Below are 17,819 nucleotides of genomic sequence, written 5' to 3' on the forward strand. Positions count from 1 at the left end.
CACCCTCTAGCCGTGACACCTCCTCAGCGCTGCTGGCTCTTTGCCCTGTGAGTCGGTTGGCACCCCACCTGTGCTCCTCCACACGACCGTGTATCCCGTAGGCCTGCGTTGTTGTCGTCTGGCACTCCTTTCCTCGTTTTCCTTTGTCCTGCCGCTGCCGCAGCCACCGATCAGTTGTGTCGTTTTTTCTTTGCCTTCTTTGATCTCTTCTTTTCGCTCTTCAGAACGTCGGCTCCGTCGAGGTGTCACGCCGCGTCGCGGCCATTAGACTGGAAAGAGGTAGTCCGGTGTACAGTGTGGTTGGACGGATGCAGGGGCGTGATATACCGACCAAACCCACGTTCTACACGCTCAGACGCATACAGAGACACACGCCAGTATTTTCTCGGTGCCGCTGATGCTCCTCCTTGGACGTCTTCCCCCCGGTCTCTCCCACCATCCCCTTTCTCTTTCTTAGCCACGTTGCTGCTGTTGGTTGTCGTGATACTCTGAAAGCAATGGAAGACGAGTAATCCAGCAAAACGAAAATCCTCTTTCTCTTCACAAACGCTCAACACGCATCATGAGATGCACACGCGGAGTAGCAGTAGGTTGCTACACATGCCCACTGCAGTCCGCGCGAATTATGGGCTGATACACTGAATGACAGGTGCATGAATACGCAGCCCACTTTCTACTGTGTTGATCCCGAGTGCAAAGCACTGGGATGACAGCGCAGGCACCTGCTAGTGTGCGTAAATGGGTGCCAGTGCGCAGTGGAGAGGAGATGATCTGCGTATGATGAGGTAGGTGCTGCTGCCACCGCCGCTGCATGCTCTTTCGTGTGTTCCTTTTCGTACGCTGTGTAAGTCCTCCTATGGATTGTGAAGCACGTGCTGGCTGCCTTCTCCTCTACCACTCTTCTCCTCACTGACCCATCAACCCGTTCACTTCTTCCCCCACACCTCCCTCAATGCCCGTTTGATGGCTTCACGCACCCGCACACGCATACACGTACAACTCTTCTCCTCCTTTTTCCCCATGACTTCATTTCTCGCACGCAGAGATTGACTTTGAGCCATGGCTTTGGGCAAGAACAAGCGCATCAGCAAGGGCGGCAAGCGCGGCAAGCGCGGAAAGGCGCAGGAGACGATGGCGCGCAAGGAGTGGTACGACGTCGTGGCGCCGTCGAATTTCGAGAAGCGCCAGTTCTCCAAGACGATCTGCAACAAGACGCAGGGCACCCGTATTGCTGCCGACGTGCTGCGCGGCCGCGTGTTCGAGGCCAACCTCGCCGACCTGAACCAGTCCGCTGGTGAGGAGGAGGCGTACCGCAAGGTGCGCTTCACGGTACAGGAGGTGCAGGGCCGCAACCTGCTGACGCAGTTCCACTCGATGGAGATGACGACGGACAAGATGGCGAGTCTTCTGCGCAAGTGGTGCACAACGATGGAGACGACGGTGGAGGTGAGGACCGCCGACGGTTACACGATGCGTCTCTTCGTTGTTGCGTTCACGAAGCCACAGGCGAACCAGCAGTCGCGCAACTGCTACGCGAAGCAACGCCTCGTGAAGTGGCTGCGCATGCGTGTCACGAAGATGATCAAGCGCCGCCTGTCAAAGGTGCAGATCAAGGAGGCCGTGTCGCTGCTGACGCGCAACGTGCTGAGTGATGCGCTGGTGCGCCGCTGCAACCCGATCGTGCCGCTGCGCGAGATGCGCATCCGCAAGGTGCGCGTAGTGCGCACGCCGAAGTTCGACGCACAGGCGCTGCTGAACGCCCACGGCACCATCCCGACGTCCGTGGAGGCTGACCCGCGCGAGGTGGAGGAGGCGGTCGAGGCTGCACCGGCTGCGGCGAAGGCTGCCGAGTAAGTCTGCGATACCCACCGCCCTTTTATCCTGCAGCTCTCGTCCCTCTTCGCGAGGGGACGATAGTGATGTGCACAGCGTGCCATGCCGGCGGGTGCGTTATGACAGCAGAAAAGCAGTGGAGACGCTCTCGTGCTTCTTCCCTTCTGCCCTCCCAGCGGTCTCTTTTCGTTTTTTTTTCGTCTTCTTTGATCTCTTGATTGACTCATTTCCGCGTCTTTTCCTCTTTCTGAACGTTCAGCAAACAAACGCGCGCCAGCCGCACAGTGTTGGTCGGCAGTCCACGCCTCGAGCCGCGACCCTCATACGGGGAGTAGGGCGGCGCTCTCGAGTGAACCTGCAGGCGAGAGAGTAAGCGCTTAGAGAGGGACCTGAAGACATCAGCCACGTTGTCACTTTGCAGAACCTCCCTTTCATTGCCACTTGCCTCTCTATCTGCCTCCGCCATGGGTTCCACGGTTCTCGCTACTGCAGGAAGTTTATGTGGCTTGGGGCACACACATTCATGGGCACCTCAAACTCAACCATAGCTTTCGGTGGAGGCGGGAAGACGCGGACAAAAGGCCGACTCTCTCTCTCTCTCTCGGGGCGCCGTCAACGCCCCCATTACCCCTCTCCCCTCGCATATAGTCGTCTTCCAGTTCTGTCCCCCTCTCTTGCTTTCTTCCTGCGAAATGTACCCTCATCCTCACACTGACATGCAACCTCTGTATCCGCACATACACGCGCTCTCACGCTCGAGCAAGCGGGCTCATACACATACCGGTGTACTAGTGCATTTTTCGCGCCGCGTTCCACACCTTTTGGTTGCAGCTCTCTTTTTCCTCACCCGCGCGCTTGCGAGATGCTTGGAGGCTTCACCAACTACGCCCACTTGCGGCTGCGGGATCATCGGCCCGGCAACGGCGATTACGAGCTTCCACCAGGGTTCGGCCCTAAGTCAAGCTCCTCGAAGCGCTCCATCTTTGCGCGCCACTACGTGTCGGTGGGTAGTGAGTCATGCAGCGCAGGACCTGGAGCATATTTACTTCCCACGACTATCGGCAGGGGCCGCTCAACGCGCTTTGCGCGGCAGTCGAGTGACCGGAGCGGGTCAGCAGCAAAGGAGTCTGCTGGCCAGTTGCTCAGCGACCGCTCGCTCCCAGTCGCTGCCCCCCCAAAGCAATACAGCATGGCGCTCTGCCCCGACACTCCCTCCTATAGTCTCTGCGGTCGTCTCAAGTCCGCGTGGGATCAGCAGAGCACCCATGCTTCTCCTGGTCCTGCCGCTTACGTTGTGCCCGGGTACTTCGACACGCTGGACCCCGAGCACCAACAGCACCCGTGGTCGGGCCTGGCACCCGGTGTCCACTTGGGCATTCGCACAGTGCTGCCGGAGTCGCGCGAGAAGGAGGGCGTACCAGGCCCTGGGGCATACAACCTTGTACGGTTTGGCGATGAGCTGCCCCGCACCCGCGAACCCCTTGTCATTCGATGCAGTCGTCGTGGCGGCGGTGTCGCCGAAACCCCTGGTCCTGGTGCGTACGACGATCCAACGTCCATCGGCTACCGTGCCGACCAAGTGCGAATAAAGCGTCTCCTTACGCAGAGCTCCACGTTTGGTGGTCGCTGGCGTAAGCGGGAGTTTCACACGCCTGGGCCCGGGCCTGCTGCGTACAACACTCTCACAGCGACAAAGCTGCTCGAGAAAAACCAGCGACACTCCCCCAGGTTTGTGCGGCGTCACCCAGCGCTGGATCGACAGTCCGTTGCAGAGGCTGCTGCTGCGCACATGGAGGAGTTCTCCGGCGCTCCTGCCCTGCATTCCTTTCCTACCCTCCCCTCGGACTTCGACTTTGACTTTAGGAAAGGCAAAACGATTGATGGTAGGCGTCACGAGTCGCTGGCACGGCTGGAGCCCTCTCCCTCGATGACGCGGGCCGCAGACGACAAGCCAAGTGGCAGCCGCGCCTTCTGGGAGCCCCCGCCGCCTCCCGGTGGCCGTTTCGCAGCAACGCCCTATGACCCAAGCGCGCAGAGTCTTGCCGCCAAGAAAGCGAGGGCTGATGCGGCACGCCTTTCAGAAGGGGCAAACTCGGTTCCTGGGCCGGGGTCGTACAATGTGGAGGCGGACCTCATGACTCGCCGCGTTCCAGCCTCATTGTTTGGCCGAATGTTGAGCGCCAAGTCTGTCTCTGCTGAAAATGGGGTCCCAGGTCCGGGTCAGTACCGCCTAGTCGACGAGACGGACAGTCGAGGCACCCTCTTCTACAAGGGCGACTTCCACCCACGCGGTTGTAGCGGCCAGGGCCGGTCCGCCGAGGAAAGCCTTGGCGTCGGCCCTGGCGCGCATTACAACGACGACACCATGTACAGTTGCAGCATCAACGGCGACCGCGCCAACAACAAAGGCTATACGATGGGTATCCGCTACCCTGCCAGGGCCACCTATCAGTACTGCGCCCCATACGACAAGACGACGAACATCAACTGCGTCTACGAGGACGAGCTGAACTGGGAGGTGCGGCCCAGCCAGCACCTGCCACCGGTTCGCCGCGGCAAGCAGTAGCAAAGAAGTGCTACGGACACTGTCACGTGTGTGTAGGTGTGTGGGCCCAGGTTGATGTGTGCACGTATCTTAAACATGTATTCTACTGCCCCATGATGACCATCATCATGTGGGTCTACTGACGGAGAGGGGACGCTTGCCTTGCGCACCCCTCCTTGCGTTTACCTCTTTTCCTCTCTGCTCCTGAATGGAGCGTTCGTCCCACAAACTGTTGAGCAGAAAACAACGCGTACTCCGTGCTGGGGTGGAGAAAGGGGGTGAGAAGAGTACGCTGCTATCGCCCCCTCTGGGGTTTAGCGCACATACACGCACAGACGAAAAGGAAAAGTGACTCACCCTCCGCCTCTCTACCCCTCTCCCTCTCCCTCCCGGGCCTTTCGCCACACGTGTGTGTGTGCGCAGGACTTCTATGACTGCGCCCCTCAAGAGTAGACTGATCGCGTGCATATGCATAAAGGGGCCGTGTGCACAGACAAAGCACGCAGTCCACCCACGTTACAATCCTCTGTGCTTCCTTTTTTCTCCCCTGCTTTTCATCTCTCTCCCTTGTACACCTCCCACAGGTGCACACTGCCATCATTCTTGTTGCTCGCCGCTCTTTCTTGCATCTCTGACACGTCCTCCCTTCTTCGCTCTCCATCCGCTAAGTGTCAGCCAGAGACGGTGAGTGTGAAAGAAAGGGGGAGGAAGGAGCTCAGCCAAAGGAGCGGAGACGCACCCCAACGAAAAGGCAAAGAACAGACGTTGAAACTGCTCGTAGAACCAAAAGGCAGTCACACATACACCTACACACACACACACACAATATACGCGATCACAAAGACTTGGCCGTCGTGTGTACGGCCACGCCTATCCTCCCCTCTGCAGGCGCATGCAGCTAACTTTTTCTTCATTGTTCTGGTAGGGCATCGCTGAGGTAGGAAGCGTGGTCGCCTAACCACTTCTCCCTCGCGCTTAGCAGCAGCACCCCCCCTTTTATCTTGACTTTCATCTTATTCCTTTGGGATATGTGCTTTGCGTCTCATGCAGCTTGCCTTTACCTTTTTTTCTTCGACCCCCCCTTCCGCGCTGCCGCACCTGCTCGTCGCTACACACGCACACATTCGAGCACACGCACCCGTCAGCTCGTCTTAGCTGTTCGTATTATTCTTCTGGTTAGCGTAGCTCTTCGTCCGCTACCGCTTCTGCTTTCCCCATCGTTTCTGCACATGGTGCGCCTATACGAACACGTGCCTATGTGCGTCCCTCTTCCTCCTTCACACGTACATATCCACTCGCTTTGAAGAGGTGTACCGCTTCTGCGTGGGTGTGCGCCCCCTCCCCTTCTCCCCCGATACTTTCCTCTCCTCCTTACTCTTGTTCGTGTTGTTGTTCTTCTGTCTGTCTCCCTCTGTCTGTCGTTCACTGGTTTTCCCTCCTTTTCTTTGGCTGTGTGTGGGTGTGTCTTGTTGTCTTGTTCTTCTCTGCGGTCTTGTACAAGCACCCACCGCACCCCCCACCCCTGGGCCCGTCCTCAACCTCTTACTCGCTTCGCGGTATGTGTCGCGCCTTTTGTGCGGCAGAGGTACTTCGCATTGGTGTTCATGAACTGAGCTCAGCTGTCGAGGTTGCTCACGCATCACCTCTCTCTCCACTCCACATCTCCACTGTAGTGTACCGCCTCTCTCGGTGTCTTTTCCTCGTCTTCTGCACACGCGCAGTTCTTCTTCTCCCCTTTGGCGTTCCTGTGCTGTGGGGCCAGCGGCCGTTCTACCGCTGCAACGATTACGATGCCGTCCAGTCGTGGCGTGTCCCTCTCCATCTCCCTGACGGAGGCGGAGGTGGCCCCGGGTGGCATGCTGCGCGGTGAGGTCAAGGTGAAAGTGGATGCTTCACACAAGAATGGCATCGTCTACGAGGCTATTCGCCTTGTTTTTCTTGCAGTGGAGAGAAGCTGTGTGTGGGATGACCAGGGCGAGTTCGATGCACTGCTGAACGAGTACACATCGTCCCGCGTCTACCTTGATCGCCACGTGACGCTCGCCGGATTCAAAACACAAACTGAGGATGCCGAGACCGCCGCGCAGGTCCGGGAGGAGATGCTGTTCCTCCAGCACTGCGCCACCCCATACGCCGCGGTGGCGCCGGCAAAGCCTAAGATGAGCGCGTACCGCCACTACACACGCGCGGAGGTACTGCACAGCAGCATCCAGATGGCGGCCGCGACGACGCACACCACGGGCGGCGCGGTCGTTCCTGATACCAGCGCCGACAACCACAACTTTGTGGGGAGTAAGGAGCCTATACTGGGTGATGACGGGCCCCAGTCTACCAGGGCGGCATCAGGAGAGGGAGCCGCAGAGGTGGAGTTCCCCGTGCTGATGCCCGGAGCCCATCGTTTTCCTTTTATGCTTCGCCTGCCACCCTGGCTGCCGCCTTCCTTCTACTACTCCTTCGGTGGTGCCAAGGGGCATCTCAAGTACTCGGCGTCCGCCACAATGCTGTTCCCCGCCAACGGCGCCGGCTCATGGTGGTTCAACATGCGCAACGACATGAGTGGGACAACGCGCGATGCGGAGAAGGCCTTCAATAGAGCCACCGGCGCCGGCGCCCCCTCCGGTGAGGGGGCGCGCAAACGACCAGGTGGCGGTCGGTCGGAGGAGGTCGACATCGACCTGGACAGCGTCCTCGTCGACGAGCGCACGAATCGGCGCCTCACTAACATTCCCAGCTGCAGTCCGTCAGACCTCAAGATCTCCATCGACTTCGACGTGCTCTCGGTGATGCCGCGTCGTCAGCTGGTGGCCGAGTATTACCAGATTGACGCTCACAACCTCCATCAGAGACCGACGAACGCACCACATGAGTCGGGGGACAGAGCCAGGAAGTCGCAAAGACGCTCTGACAAGGGCAGCAACTGCGGCGGCACGAAGCCGACCGACATGTCGACAGGGGTGCTGGAGCACCATGAGGACACGCACTTGGCTCTCTCCGCTCTCTACCAAACATTCCGCTGCGGCTGGTTGAGAAACATGTGCTGCCTGCAGCCGCAGAACGCACTCGAGGCGGAGGTGCTTGTTGTGGGTGCACGGACGGTGCTATTGGCCGATGACATTGGCGCCTCGCAGGCGCTCGGGGTGCAACCGCCGATGACGCCCGATTATCCACAACTTGGCGGTCCGGCGCTCCACTCACCCGGGATCGTCCCTTCACCTGACCTGGAAGCTGCGGCGCCAAACACGCCATGGCCAGTTAGCGGCATCACGCTGCGTGTGCGTGTGCGCAACCACTGCCCCACACAAACGGTGCAGTGTGTGCGAGTAGAACTTAAAGTAATGGTGGAGATCTTCAAGTCCCTCAAGACCCCGCACACCTTTCCTGGCATCTCCTACTCGAGTTTTGACTACACGATCCCCATCCCTCCTGGCAACCAGGCGCTCTTCGATGTGCGACTGGGCCTGATGCCACGCTTCCGCCGGCACGAGAAAGACAGCGAGTTGCTTCTGCCGCCGCCTGGTGTACGAACAGCTAACATGACGAGCAACACCTTCCTGCAGGTCAGCTTCCCCGGGATGTACACGTACATCGAAGAGCAAGAAGAGGCGAAAGGCGTCGTGCTTATGGCGGAGACGGTAGACTTGAATGACGAGGTCCTCGAACTGCCGGTCCGGTACAGTTGATTGACGAGGCTACGCTGCGCGTTGTTTTCTTGGTCTTCTCTGTGATGAATACGATCCTGGAGACGCGTTGTGCAGCCGTACATGCCGCGAGCGACCTCACCGAAACCGATCTCAGGTGGTGTGACCACAAAAGGGGGCAGGCAGCGGTGCGTATTTGTCCCCAAACTCCACACGGCACACATACGGCTATGTGAGTGTCTGTGGAGGCGCCTGCTGCGTCAACTCTCCGTCTCACCAGCAGAGAAAGTGAGAGAGGGGTATGCCATGTGCAGACATGGGCAAAGGCTTATTTCGAAAGCCACACGCACCCACACGAATGTGCCCATGCGCCCTTCGTAATTTCCTCTTCATGTTTTCCACCTTTCAGTTATGCACAGATCAACTAGCATGTGATCGCACTCTTCTCCCTTCAGGCTTCCCTCCGCTCCCCCGGCTCGCCACTGTGCTCACTCATCAGAGGCACGTGTGTGTGTGTGTGTGTCGCGATACTCATCTTGTTTTTCGCTTTCGCGTGCCCATTGACTCTCTCCTTTGCGCTTTTCAGCCATGTGTGTGCTGCGCACTTCGTAGCCTTTTTTTTTTCTCCTCTCGCCCCTGGGAGATTTTCTGTGGTTCCTCTAGTGCGCCCCTGCTGCCCACTGCCTGCCCGTGTGAGCCGCATGGCGGTCATGGCTGCGCACCTGCGATACTCACTCACCCACAAACGTTCAAGAGAAAAGCAGCTGAACGCTCCAGCGACATTTGGGTGACACACTCACACCCGCACCGTCACCACTCGCTGCGATCGCATTTTATTCAGCCTCTCTCGCAGTAGTTTGGGCGTCACTGGGGATGTGTTCGTGCCCCATCGACCCTTCGCTGGTTTTTTGTTTTGCCCTTTTGACCCCCCCCCCCCGCCTCCATCTGTACGCCCTCCTAACTTCTGCCGTATTTCGTGCGTCAGCGCTTCTGAGGGCACCTCAAACAAACAAACAAACAAACAAACATCGTACACGCGCACACAGGGGACACGATGCATCGCAGCCAGCAGCGCTGCCATGTCAGAAAATGGAACCACGCGTCTTCTTGGGCCCCGGCGCACGTCGCTCTTTTCTTCTCTCTTGCTTCCGGTTCGGTGGCAGCGTGCGCGGATGCACGTAAGTTATGCCGTTCTGTGTTTCTGTCCAACTTGTGCACGACACCGTGTGCCTCTCAGGCAACCTCGAAGGCATCGTCGCTGTAGGACCACATGGCACGCTGCACGATGTCGCGGCAGCCGCACCGAGCGCTGTGCGTGTGTTTTTACGCGGCGTAGAGGAGGTTGGCAAGCGACACGCTGTTGAGCACATGACGCTATTCACAACAGTGACAGGTTCATCACCAGCGCACGAAGCAGTCGTGACTACCGCACTACGTGGAAAGGTGACCTACTTCACGACGGGGGACAGCGCACCGCAACCCTCTACCTGGTGTCGTAGTGAGCACTGACAACGTCATGTCTGTTCAGGGCAGCGTGGGCGAGAACCACACGAACAGCGCAGGTGCTGGGGCTGCCTCGAGCTCCGGTGGCGCGACGAGTGACACTGCACGCTCACCCCCGCAAGGATGGGAGGCGGACTGCCGTTACGTGCACCCCTTCGCTCTACGACTGCCTCCCCCCGTGACTGCCCCTGTCCGACTTCAAACCCGGCGCCGGCAAGTCGCACATGTCGATGCGCTATACGGTGGCCGTCCTTGTGGTTTGCGGCGTGGAGGAGGGTGATGTCAATGTAGTCACGCGAGAATCCACGCTGCAGACGACGATATTCGTGTCTTGTGCACCGCCAGCAGTGAGAGCGTGGAGAGGGAGCGCTGGCAACAGTGGCGGTAGTGCGGAAGGCGCTGGTGAGAGGGGGACAGACACGTCTGCACTGCTGCTCTCTCCAATGCGCTTTCAACTTCCGGATAAGGTCCCCCAGCTCCTGGACCGCCTCCCTGTCACGCAACTTGTTGACTTGACTGTATTATCGGCACTACCGACACGCGAGCTGCAGCAATGCGCCGAGCGTGTGTCGATCCCGCCACTGTTTTGTGAAAAGCTGGACGATCTCATCTACAAGAACAGCCTCGCCTTGCGCGGTCCTCTGCGCAACAAGCCGCACACTGCCGTCAGCGTGCGCATCACGTACGATTCGAGTACCACCGTGCTCCTGTGCGGCCTCCCGCAATCCGTCGTGCGAGGGTGTGCTGCGCTGGGGCTTGCAGTGCCGCGCAGCAGCGACTTAGATGGCGCGCCAGTTTCTCCCCCTTCTGCAGGCAGCGATGTGATACTCCCGGCGGACTGACTGTGATGGGAACAGTTCTAGGCGGCGATGACGGCCGTGTCTCTCACATCTATACGGACAACAGCAGCATCGCGTCTCCACTTCTGGGTGAAGGGGAGTGTGGGTGGCAATTGGCTGCTGCTGCTGATCTTCCCAGCGCCAACGCTAACAGCCTTCGGGGCGGCGGCGAAGGTGAAGAGCGCAGTGTCCCGAACACGGCGGATGTGTGCACCGAGCCAGCGATCAGCGGTGCGCTGCCGCTACGTGTGCTCGTGTGCATAGACAATGCTGCTGTGAGCAAGGCGCGGATGCAGCCGCTGGAACGGGTGCGCTGCACCGACGCCCCAGCGGCTCAGCCATGCGACATCTACACGCTCGTCACGCACACACCCACACACACATTCGGAGGAGATATATGCCAACACGTCGATCGAGTTTTCTGTTGAGCTGACGCTGCCCAAGCAGTTTTGCCACACAGCCGTGGGCAAGGCCGAATACCCCCCACCTGCTGGCATCACCACCGTTGTCGTCCACACTACCACGTTGCTGCGGATCACCTTTCCGAGCCTCCACGCCGTTTCAGAAACGCTGCCCAGGGAGAATGTGGTGTTGGTTGGCGAGGACGTGGGCCTGACAGGCACGGTGCCGTTCTTACCCTGCGCGTGTCCCGTGCAGCCGCTGTGGTGCTTCCGCTCTCTCTCTCTCTCTTTCTTGTTCTCGCTTGGGAAGGCGCCTCGATACCACCTGCTGGGTGGTAGGTGCACCCCCCAGGTAGTGCCCGCCACCCAACCCCCACGGCGTATTTCTGCACGACTCGGTAACTTGTTTCCTCGTCAGCTTATTGGTCTTGTCATTGGTGTCTCTCTCTCTCTGCTGATGACACTGTCTCACATGACTTGTGCTGTATTTCATCTGTGCACGCTTCTCTAGACTCGCCCCCCCTCTCTCTCTTTCAACCGATGCCTCGTGAAAGCCGAGGCAGGCTCTGCAGAGGGTGGGGTTGGTGGGGAGGGCCTCGCACCGCTGACTCGTACGTCTCATGTCGAACTTCTCCTTTCCTTTGTTCGGTGGTTCGTGCCTCTCGTTGCGACGCCAATAGGCCTGAAAACAACGAACATCACTTTTGTGCTTCCTGATCATCGCTGTCTCCGTCCCGCTCTCTCTCTCTCCCTTTCCTTCCTCGACGAGGCTCTTGCGCCCCTAAAGGAGGTTCCGTCGAAGGTGATCACACGCGCGACGCTTCTGATCGCCGCTCTCCTCCATGCGCCACCCTCTTCCCCCTCTTCCCTACTTCTATCACTGTAGCCTGTCTCTACCTCCATCTTGCCCTGTCCTGGTCGACACGCGCATACTTCCTACCCTACCCAGCACACCAGCGCCTGATGGAGCACAATCATCGTCATAATTCTTATCACGACTGCCCAACCGATAACAACACCAAGTATCTCCGCAAAGAGCTTTCTTCAAGAACCACTCAGACACAACCACCTTGCTCACTGAACTCGCCCCTCCACTCGACTTCACCCCACTCTGCAAGGTCAGATTTGTTCACCTGCGTGTGTGCGTCTTGATGCGTGGGCGACTGAGGAGTTCATTTTCCCCAAAGCGAAATCAACACACACACGCACACACACAACGAAAAAAAACGCACTACATTGGCAGAGACCAGTGCAATCGCGAAGCGAGTCGATTGTCAGGCGCGTCCCTCTCAGCGCTAGTGTGCTCAGCCCTCGCACGCCTTCTCTCCTCCACTGGCGGCTGCACCCCCGCTGCAGTGCGTTGAAACCTTCGTGACGGCTGGACTCGTGACATTGGTGCCCCCGCATGTACATCGTGACACCCCACTCGATGGTGACTAAGAACGCGATGTTGCATCATCGAGTTCACAGCGCGCAAGACGGTAAGAGCGGCGTGCTGCCGTCGTCACGTCTCACGTCTCTGGCCACCGTGTGCGGATGCCTCGCGCTAGCATTGGCTCTGGTCGCGTTGATGCCGGCGAGCAAGGGTGGACTTGTGGTGATGACCCTGTGGGCGTGTGGTATGGCGCACGAAACCGTGCGCACGTACTTGGCAGCACCGCCGCGCTGTTCACTGTGCCGCTCTCCTCCACTGCGCCGCCACGCTGTCGTGCATGGGACGGTCTATGTCGCTCTGCTGTGGGTGTTCCTCCTCGTCTGGCTTGCCCAACCCGCGCGTGCCGCCTTCGCCTCATCCTCGCTGATCTCGTACTGCTCGGACTCAGGAGATGAGAAAATCAACTGCAAGAAGAAGATGGTCGTGACGGTGACGGTTGAGGGAGGGCAGTTGCCGGATGAGGAGTCCCTACTTTTTCTCAACTCGGCAACGGATATGACGATCAAGAACGGCACAGCCGTTCAGTTCTCGCCGATACGCATCACAACCAGCCGTAGCGCCGTGCGCTACCGCTACCCGCTTTTCTACGTGCAGAACTACAACACGAAGCCCTACGAGGCGACGGTAAAGGGGAGTCTGCTGAATCAGTGCAACGCGGACTTCGACACAAACACCGCGACGTGCGGGATAGCCCACGACGCCGCGGGAAAGCCTATTCTGTACTCGCAGGGTTTCTGCTGTGACTGCAGCATGTGCCAGACGCTTGGCTTGTGCCTCCCCGACGCGCGCGCGAACGCGGGGTGCAACATCTTTGACAGGTACACGACCGCCTCATGCCTGCGCTTTACAAAGCGGTGGTACAGCGGGTACACGATTGGCGGCTACGTGACGTGGTACACAGTGAACTTGACTTTGTCTCGCAACGTTTCTGTAAGCGGCGGCGCGGGCTCGGCTGAGAAGGTTGTGACACAGAAGGTTGTGATGCATCTCTCGCCGTCAAGCAATGGCGAGACGGCTGGTGAAGAATGGGACGTGATGGCTCGCGTCTTGGGCAACTATGCCCCCATCGTCCAACCCCTCGATCTTACGTCGCGCATGCTCTTTGCCCCAGCTATCCCGCCCAACGACGAGCGAGTGCAGGCCGGGGCAGCGGAGTGGATGCTGTTGCCAACCAATCTCGTCACTCTCGACGGGCGCGAGTGCGACAAGGTCGGCGTGTCCTACGAGGCCTTCGCCTCGCAAGGCAACAAATGCAATCTGCGACCCGGCAGCTGTCTCAACTCCCAGCTGGAGGACTACCGCACCACCGATCTAGAGCGCATCGCCTCCGGAAACAAGGGGCAGTACATGGCCACCAGCTTTGGCGACTTCCACCTGGAGCGTGACGCTGTTGCGTCGCCGTACATCTCCTACCGTGCCACCTCCCCCGCGGCGACGATGCTGAGCATCACCATCAGCGCTGACGACCTCGAGTACACTGTCGGGCTCGCCAGCGGCAAGATTGTCTCTGCTGAGCTCAACAAGCCCGTACTCGAGGCGAGCACAAAAGATGGCGTCATGACAGTGGTGGTGCGGAACGCAGCATCGGTGACTGGGCGTGTCGTCGTTGGCACATCGAGCTGCTCAGACGGTGTCTTTCCGATAACGGCACAGACGCTCTCCCTTGCCGCGCAGCAGCAGTCCACCGTAGCCTTCAATGTTTACATGCAAGACTCCTACGCCTCCGAGAACGCCAGCTGCATGGTGGTGCTGCGGAATGCGCAGGAGGTCATTACGGACCTTCGCACAGTGTCCTGGAAGGTGTCCTCGACGAGCTTCCACAACGGCACCCAGGGCGGCTCGGCGAACCCCGACGGCGGCACAACAGAGGCGTCCTCGGCTGCGTCGTGCTCGAAGTGCCGCACGCTTGATGTTGCGTGTGCAGTGCAGCGACGGTGCTGGCAGCTCACTCTGCTGTACCTTTTTGTGTACCTGCTGCTCACCGCCGCGGTGATGTGCGCGATTTGGCTCCGGCACATCTTCTGCTGCTGTTTTTACTTCCTGAACCGGCAACATCGTCGCCACCACCCCAGCGGCAGCAGCGGAGTGGAGCCGAAGGATGAGGCGAGCCGATTGAGAAGCTGCTCGAAGGGGCACGACCGGAGTGGCGCCGCTAGCTCGTTTCGCCGGACTGACCGCGACAACAGCGACAGCGTCGACGCACCGCCGCGGACCGCGACACCAGCCAGTCCTATACCACCTCCAGGACCGGCCATGATGTACATTCCGACCTCGATGTACTACGCGGCGTCGCCAACGGGATCCTTTGCGCTTCCTCAGCACCTTCCGTCGCCACCATCGGTGTTGCAACCGCCCACACCAATGCCGCCACTGGGGTGGTGCCCGTACAACAACGAGGGGACCGCCATTCCAGAGGAGGACCTGCGTGCGGCGCAGGCCTTCCCGCCATACTCCCCCAGCGGCAGCTTCGTCTCCGTGGCGCCGTCGGTCTGTTCAGCCAGTCGGCATGGTGAAGAATGGGGGGTGCGCGACAACGTGGAATCCATCTCCCCGCTTACCCCTTCGCGCTCCACACAAGAAGGCTCGCCGCAGAATGAAGGCGACAACACCCCCCGCGCGTTTCGGCGCAGCTGGGCATCGACACTGCGGCAGTCGCCACTTCCTGAGGTGCACGCACCGTACCTGTAGCAGCTTCGTTCTGCCCTTCTCGCTGTGCGTCACACACCCCACCTCTTTTAAGTGAGACACCCCATTCACCCCCGATACGTGCGCCGTTGCACAGCTGTCACCCACACACACGCATGTAGAGGCAGGGATCACTCTGATGTGTGCGCGCCTCCCTTTTTCCCACCCTGTGACAGCCGCTACTGTGCCTCATTTTTCTTTTTCATCTTCACTCGCCCGCGCCCCCCCCCCCTCCTCCACATCCACACATTCTCCCAGTGTGTGCTTTTCCTTTATATCCGTTGTTGCTTTTGACGCTTTCACGCTTGCCTGGTCCATGGGTGTGCGATGTACACTACATATCCACACGTTCCCCACCAGCTCTCTCGCTCTTATTTGTTTCTGCTAACCAAACACACGCGCCCCACCGCCCACAGGGCAAACAAGCCGAAGATGCGTCGCTCTCTTCGCGCCTTGTTTGTTTGACTCTGCTGCAGGGGCTCACAGCTCGATATTTTTTTTTTCGTTCGTTGACGAGCCGGCGTGTGGGTGAGCGCGCGCTCTTCTTTGTTTTTCTTTTGTTTTCGTTTGTCCCTCGTGCCCTTTTTTCTCCTCTCTGCCATTCTTTTTGTACCTCCTCATATCCCCCTTCTTATCCCCCTCTTTCTCTCGCCTCTTCCCCCCCTCCCTGCTGCTTTTCCATAGCCTTCCCTTCCCTTTCTCTCTCCCGCTTTCCCATGAAAGAAACCCAGGAACGCACCCACACACATTAACGTGCGCTCTTTTTGTACCCCCCTCTGCTCTCCACTGCGGGCAGCGGCTCTCACTCCCCTCCCCCTCCCCCATATACACACACACACACAAGCGCAGTCTGCTTGTCTCCCTCTCCCTCTGTGGAGATGATCAGGGCAATGCTGAGGTGGAAAGAACCGACTCTCGCATGTTTTGCACTTAACCTCCATCTTTTCATCCTTTTTAATTCCCCTTTCCTTCGCTTTTGACTTCATCCTGTGTGTCTCTTGACGCTCAGTTCTTTGTATATTCTCTCTTGGCCTGTATGGGTGTGTCCCTCTCTCCCCGGTGCTTTCCAGTTTCTTTATGTTCGGTGTCTCTCTCTCTCTCTTTCTCTCTCCCTTGCCTTTACCATCGTGTATCCCTTCGTCTCTGCCCCTCCTTCTCCCCCTTCCCTGTGCGTAGACAATCGTTATCGCCATGCTGTTGTTGGCGTTATGATTTACGTGTCGGGGTGGCGTGCCTGGTCCAGGAAGGAGCGAAGCAGCTATACCTTTGCCGATTTGCCATCTCTTTCCTCAGTCGACGTGTTCTCGTAGTTTTCTTTGTCTCTCCACGCGGGTACGACATCGAGACTGACAGCAATGTAGCGGCACGAGGGGAAAAAAGCAGCAACGCCCATAAAGCCACACAAAGGACAACACGCACAGAGAGAGAGAAGGGGGGAGGGGGCAGATTTCGACGCGGACAGGCTATACATCTACAGGTTAGCTCACACACGTCTATACTTGTACCGCTCGTGTGGGTCTCTGTGATTGGCAAACTGGTGGTGGATGGAATGAAGGCCCACCCACCTACACACACATGAGACAGCAATGCGACTCCTGTCTTCCCACTGGGAAGAGGAACCCGCGTGCGCATCACTTCGCAGCTGGACATCACCGCCCCTTCTTGCATTTCCCTCTCTATACACAGAGATGCAGTGACCTTTTCGTTGTTGCCACGTGGGATAGCAAGACAAAAGGCTCTTCGCCTGCCGTCGTATGTGTTCTTTAGTGTGTAGCAAGTCCACGCGCATCTACAAGCCCCTCTTCCTCCCTCCTGGAGGCGTTTCGCGGGCGGTGAATGTCCCGTATGCGAGATTGCTGCTCTCTCCCTCTCTCAGTTGTTTCTTTCTTCTTTGTGCCTTTCCTCTCTTCACCTCATCTGGCAACGGACGCGCGATGCTCGGCTGCTGTGGTCTGCACTCCTTTCTCTCCACTCCTAGGCTGATAGAGTGAAGGAGAGAGACGCACACCTCGCTCAAGGCACATACGCCTAGATATACTCATACACACACACACATCGATAGAGAGAGAGCGACTGGTGTATAACGCATGGCTGATTATAGATCCACCTTGACACCGCTCCACGCGCTGCATTAATGAAAGTCGGACCGGTTCTTTAGGTGCCCCCTTCGCACGCCTCGAAAGTTCACCCTCTCGTTTCCCTTTTTACCTTTGCCTCCGCCGTTACGCGTAGGCCCACACACCCATAGACGCGGGCATACACCGAAGCACCCGAGTAGTGGCTGTGGTTCTGCGTGCGGGAACGCTTTGTGCGGTGTCTCGAAGTAGACTTAGAGCCCCCCTTCCTTCCTGACAAATGAGCTCCCGGCCGTGTGCAATGACGACACCGTCGCACTCCTCCAGAGACGCTAAGTACGCTGCCCTGCTTGCAGGGCTGGAGAGAAGCTGCCAAGTAGCGCCAGCTACTGATAGTCGCTCAACTCCGCAGACGGAGCGGGAGGGGCGCTTGTGTGCTGCTCCACCAGTCCACGTAGCCGAGTCACCAGACTCGTTTCTTGCACTATCCTCGTCCGGTGCTACGGATCTGCTCTCTGCGTCGTCATCCTTTGCGTCGTACTCCCCACTCGCGGCCCAGCGACGCAGCGAAAGAGTGAGCGCCGCGGCCCGCGCGCCATCGGCACTGTTTGAGGTTCGCGTTCACCGCCGGCGGAGAGTGGACATCTACGGCGGCACTCGACAAGACTGCAAGGCCTTCACCCAAAACATGGGCCACGGGCACCTGTGTGCCTTACTGTCCACAAGCTCTTCCATTGACGCACCTATGGTAGAAGCGGACCTGCACGGCACCCACTCCTACTCTACGTGCGCTGCTGCTGCCCTGCAATCAGCTAATGCTCAGCGCCCTTGTGGCGCCGGCAGTGGCACACACACGGATAGTGTA

The 17,819-nt window shown here is 58.7% G+C and overlaps 4 protein-coding genes and 1 pseudogene across 4 annotated transcripts; all 5 read left to right on the forward strand.

Annotated features, from left to right (window-relative positions):
• Nucleotides 1-1,059: 1,059 nt before the first annotated feature.
• LPMP_340380 (40S ribosomal protein S3A, putative) lies at nucleotides 1,060-1,854 on the forward strand (the record flags this gene model as incomplete). The annotated part of the gene is made up of 1 exon (XM_010704165.1): nucleotides 1,060-1,854. One exon carries the CDS (start codon nucleotides 1,060-1,062, stop codon nucleotides 1,852-1,854), a length of 795 nt encoding a protein of 264 aa, XP_010702467.1.
• An 841-nt stretch (nucleotides 1,855-2,695) lies between these two features.
• On the forward strand, nucleotides 2,696-4,399 carry LPMP_340390 (hypothetical protein; the record flags this gene model as incomplete). The annotated part of the gene is made up of 1 exon (XM_010704166.1): nucleotides 2,696-4,399. One exon carries the CDS (start codon nucleotides 2,696-2,698, stop codon nucleotides 4,397-4,399), a length of 1,704 nt encoding a protein of 567 aa, XP_010702468.1.
• Nucleotides 4,400-6,168: 1,769 nt separating this feature from the next.
• Nucleotides 6,169-8,058, forward strand: LPMP_340400 (hypothetical protein; the record flags this gene model as incomplete). The annotated part of the gene is made up of 1 exon (XM_010704167.1): nucleotides 6,169-8,058. One exon carries the CDS (start codon nucleotides 6,169-6,171, stop codon nucleotides 8,056-8,058), a length of 1,890 nt encoding a protein of 629 aa, XP_010702469.1.
• A 1,143-nt stretch (nucleotides 8,059-9,201) lies between these two features.
• LPMP_340410 lies at nucleotides 9,202-11,270 on the forward strand (annotated as a pseudogene).
• An 894-nt stretch (nucleotides 11,271-12,164) lies between these two features.
• On the forward strand, nucleotides 12,165-14,882 carry GCS1 (generative cell specific 1 protein, putative; the record flags this gene model as incomplete). Its single annotated transcript, XM_010704168.1, has 1 exon — nucleotides 12,165-14,882. One exon carries the CDS (start codon nucleotides 12,165-12,167, stop codon nucleotides 14,880-14,882), a length of 2,718 nt encoding a protein of 905 aa, XP_010702470.1.
• Nucleotides 14,883-17,819: the final 2,937 nt, after the last annotated feature.

The sequence above is a fragment of the Leishmania panamensis genome, assembly GCF_000755165.1.
Source record: "Leishmania panamensis strain MHOM/PA/94/PSC-1 chromosome 34 sequence".
Lineage (NCBI taxonomy): Eukaryota > Euglenozoa > Kinetoplastea > Trypanosomatida > Trypanosomatidae > Leishmania > Leishmania panamensis.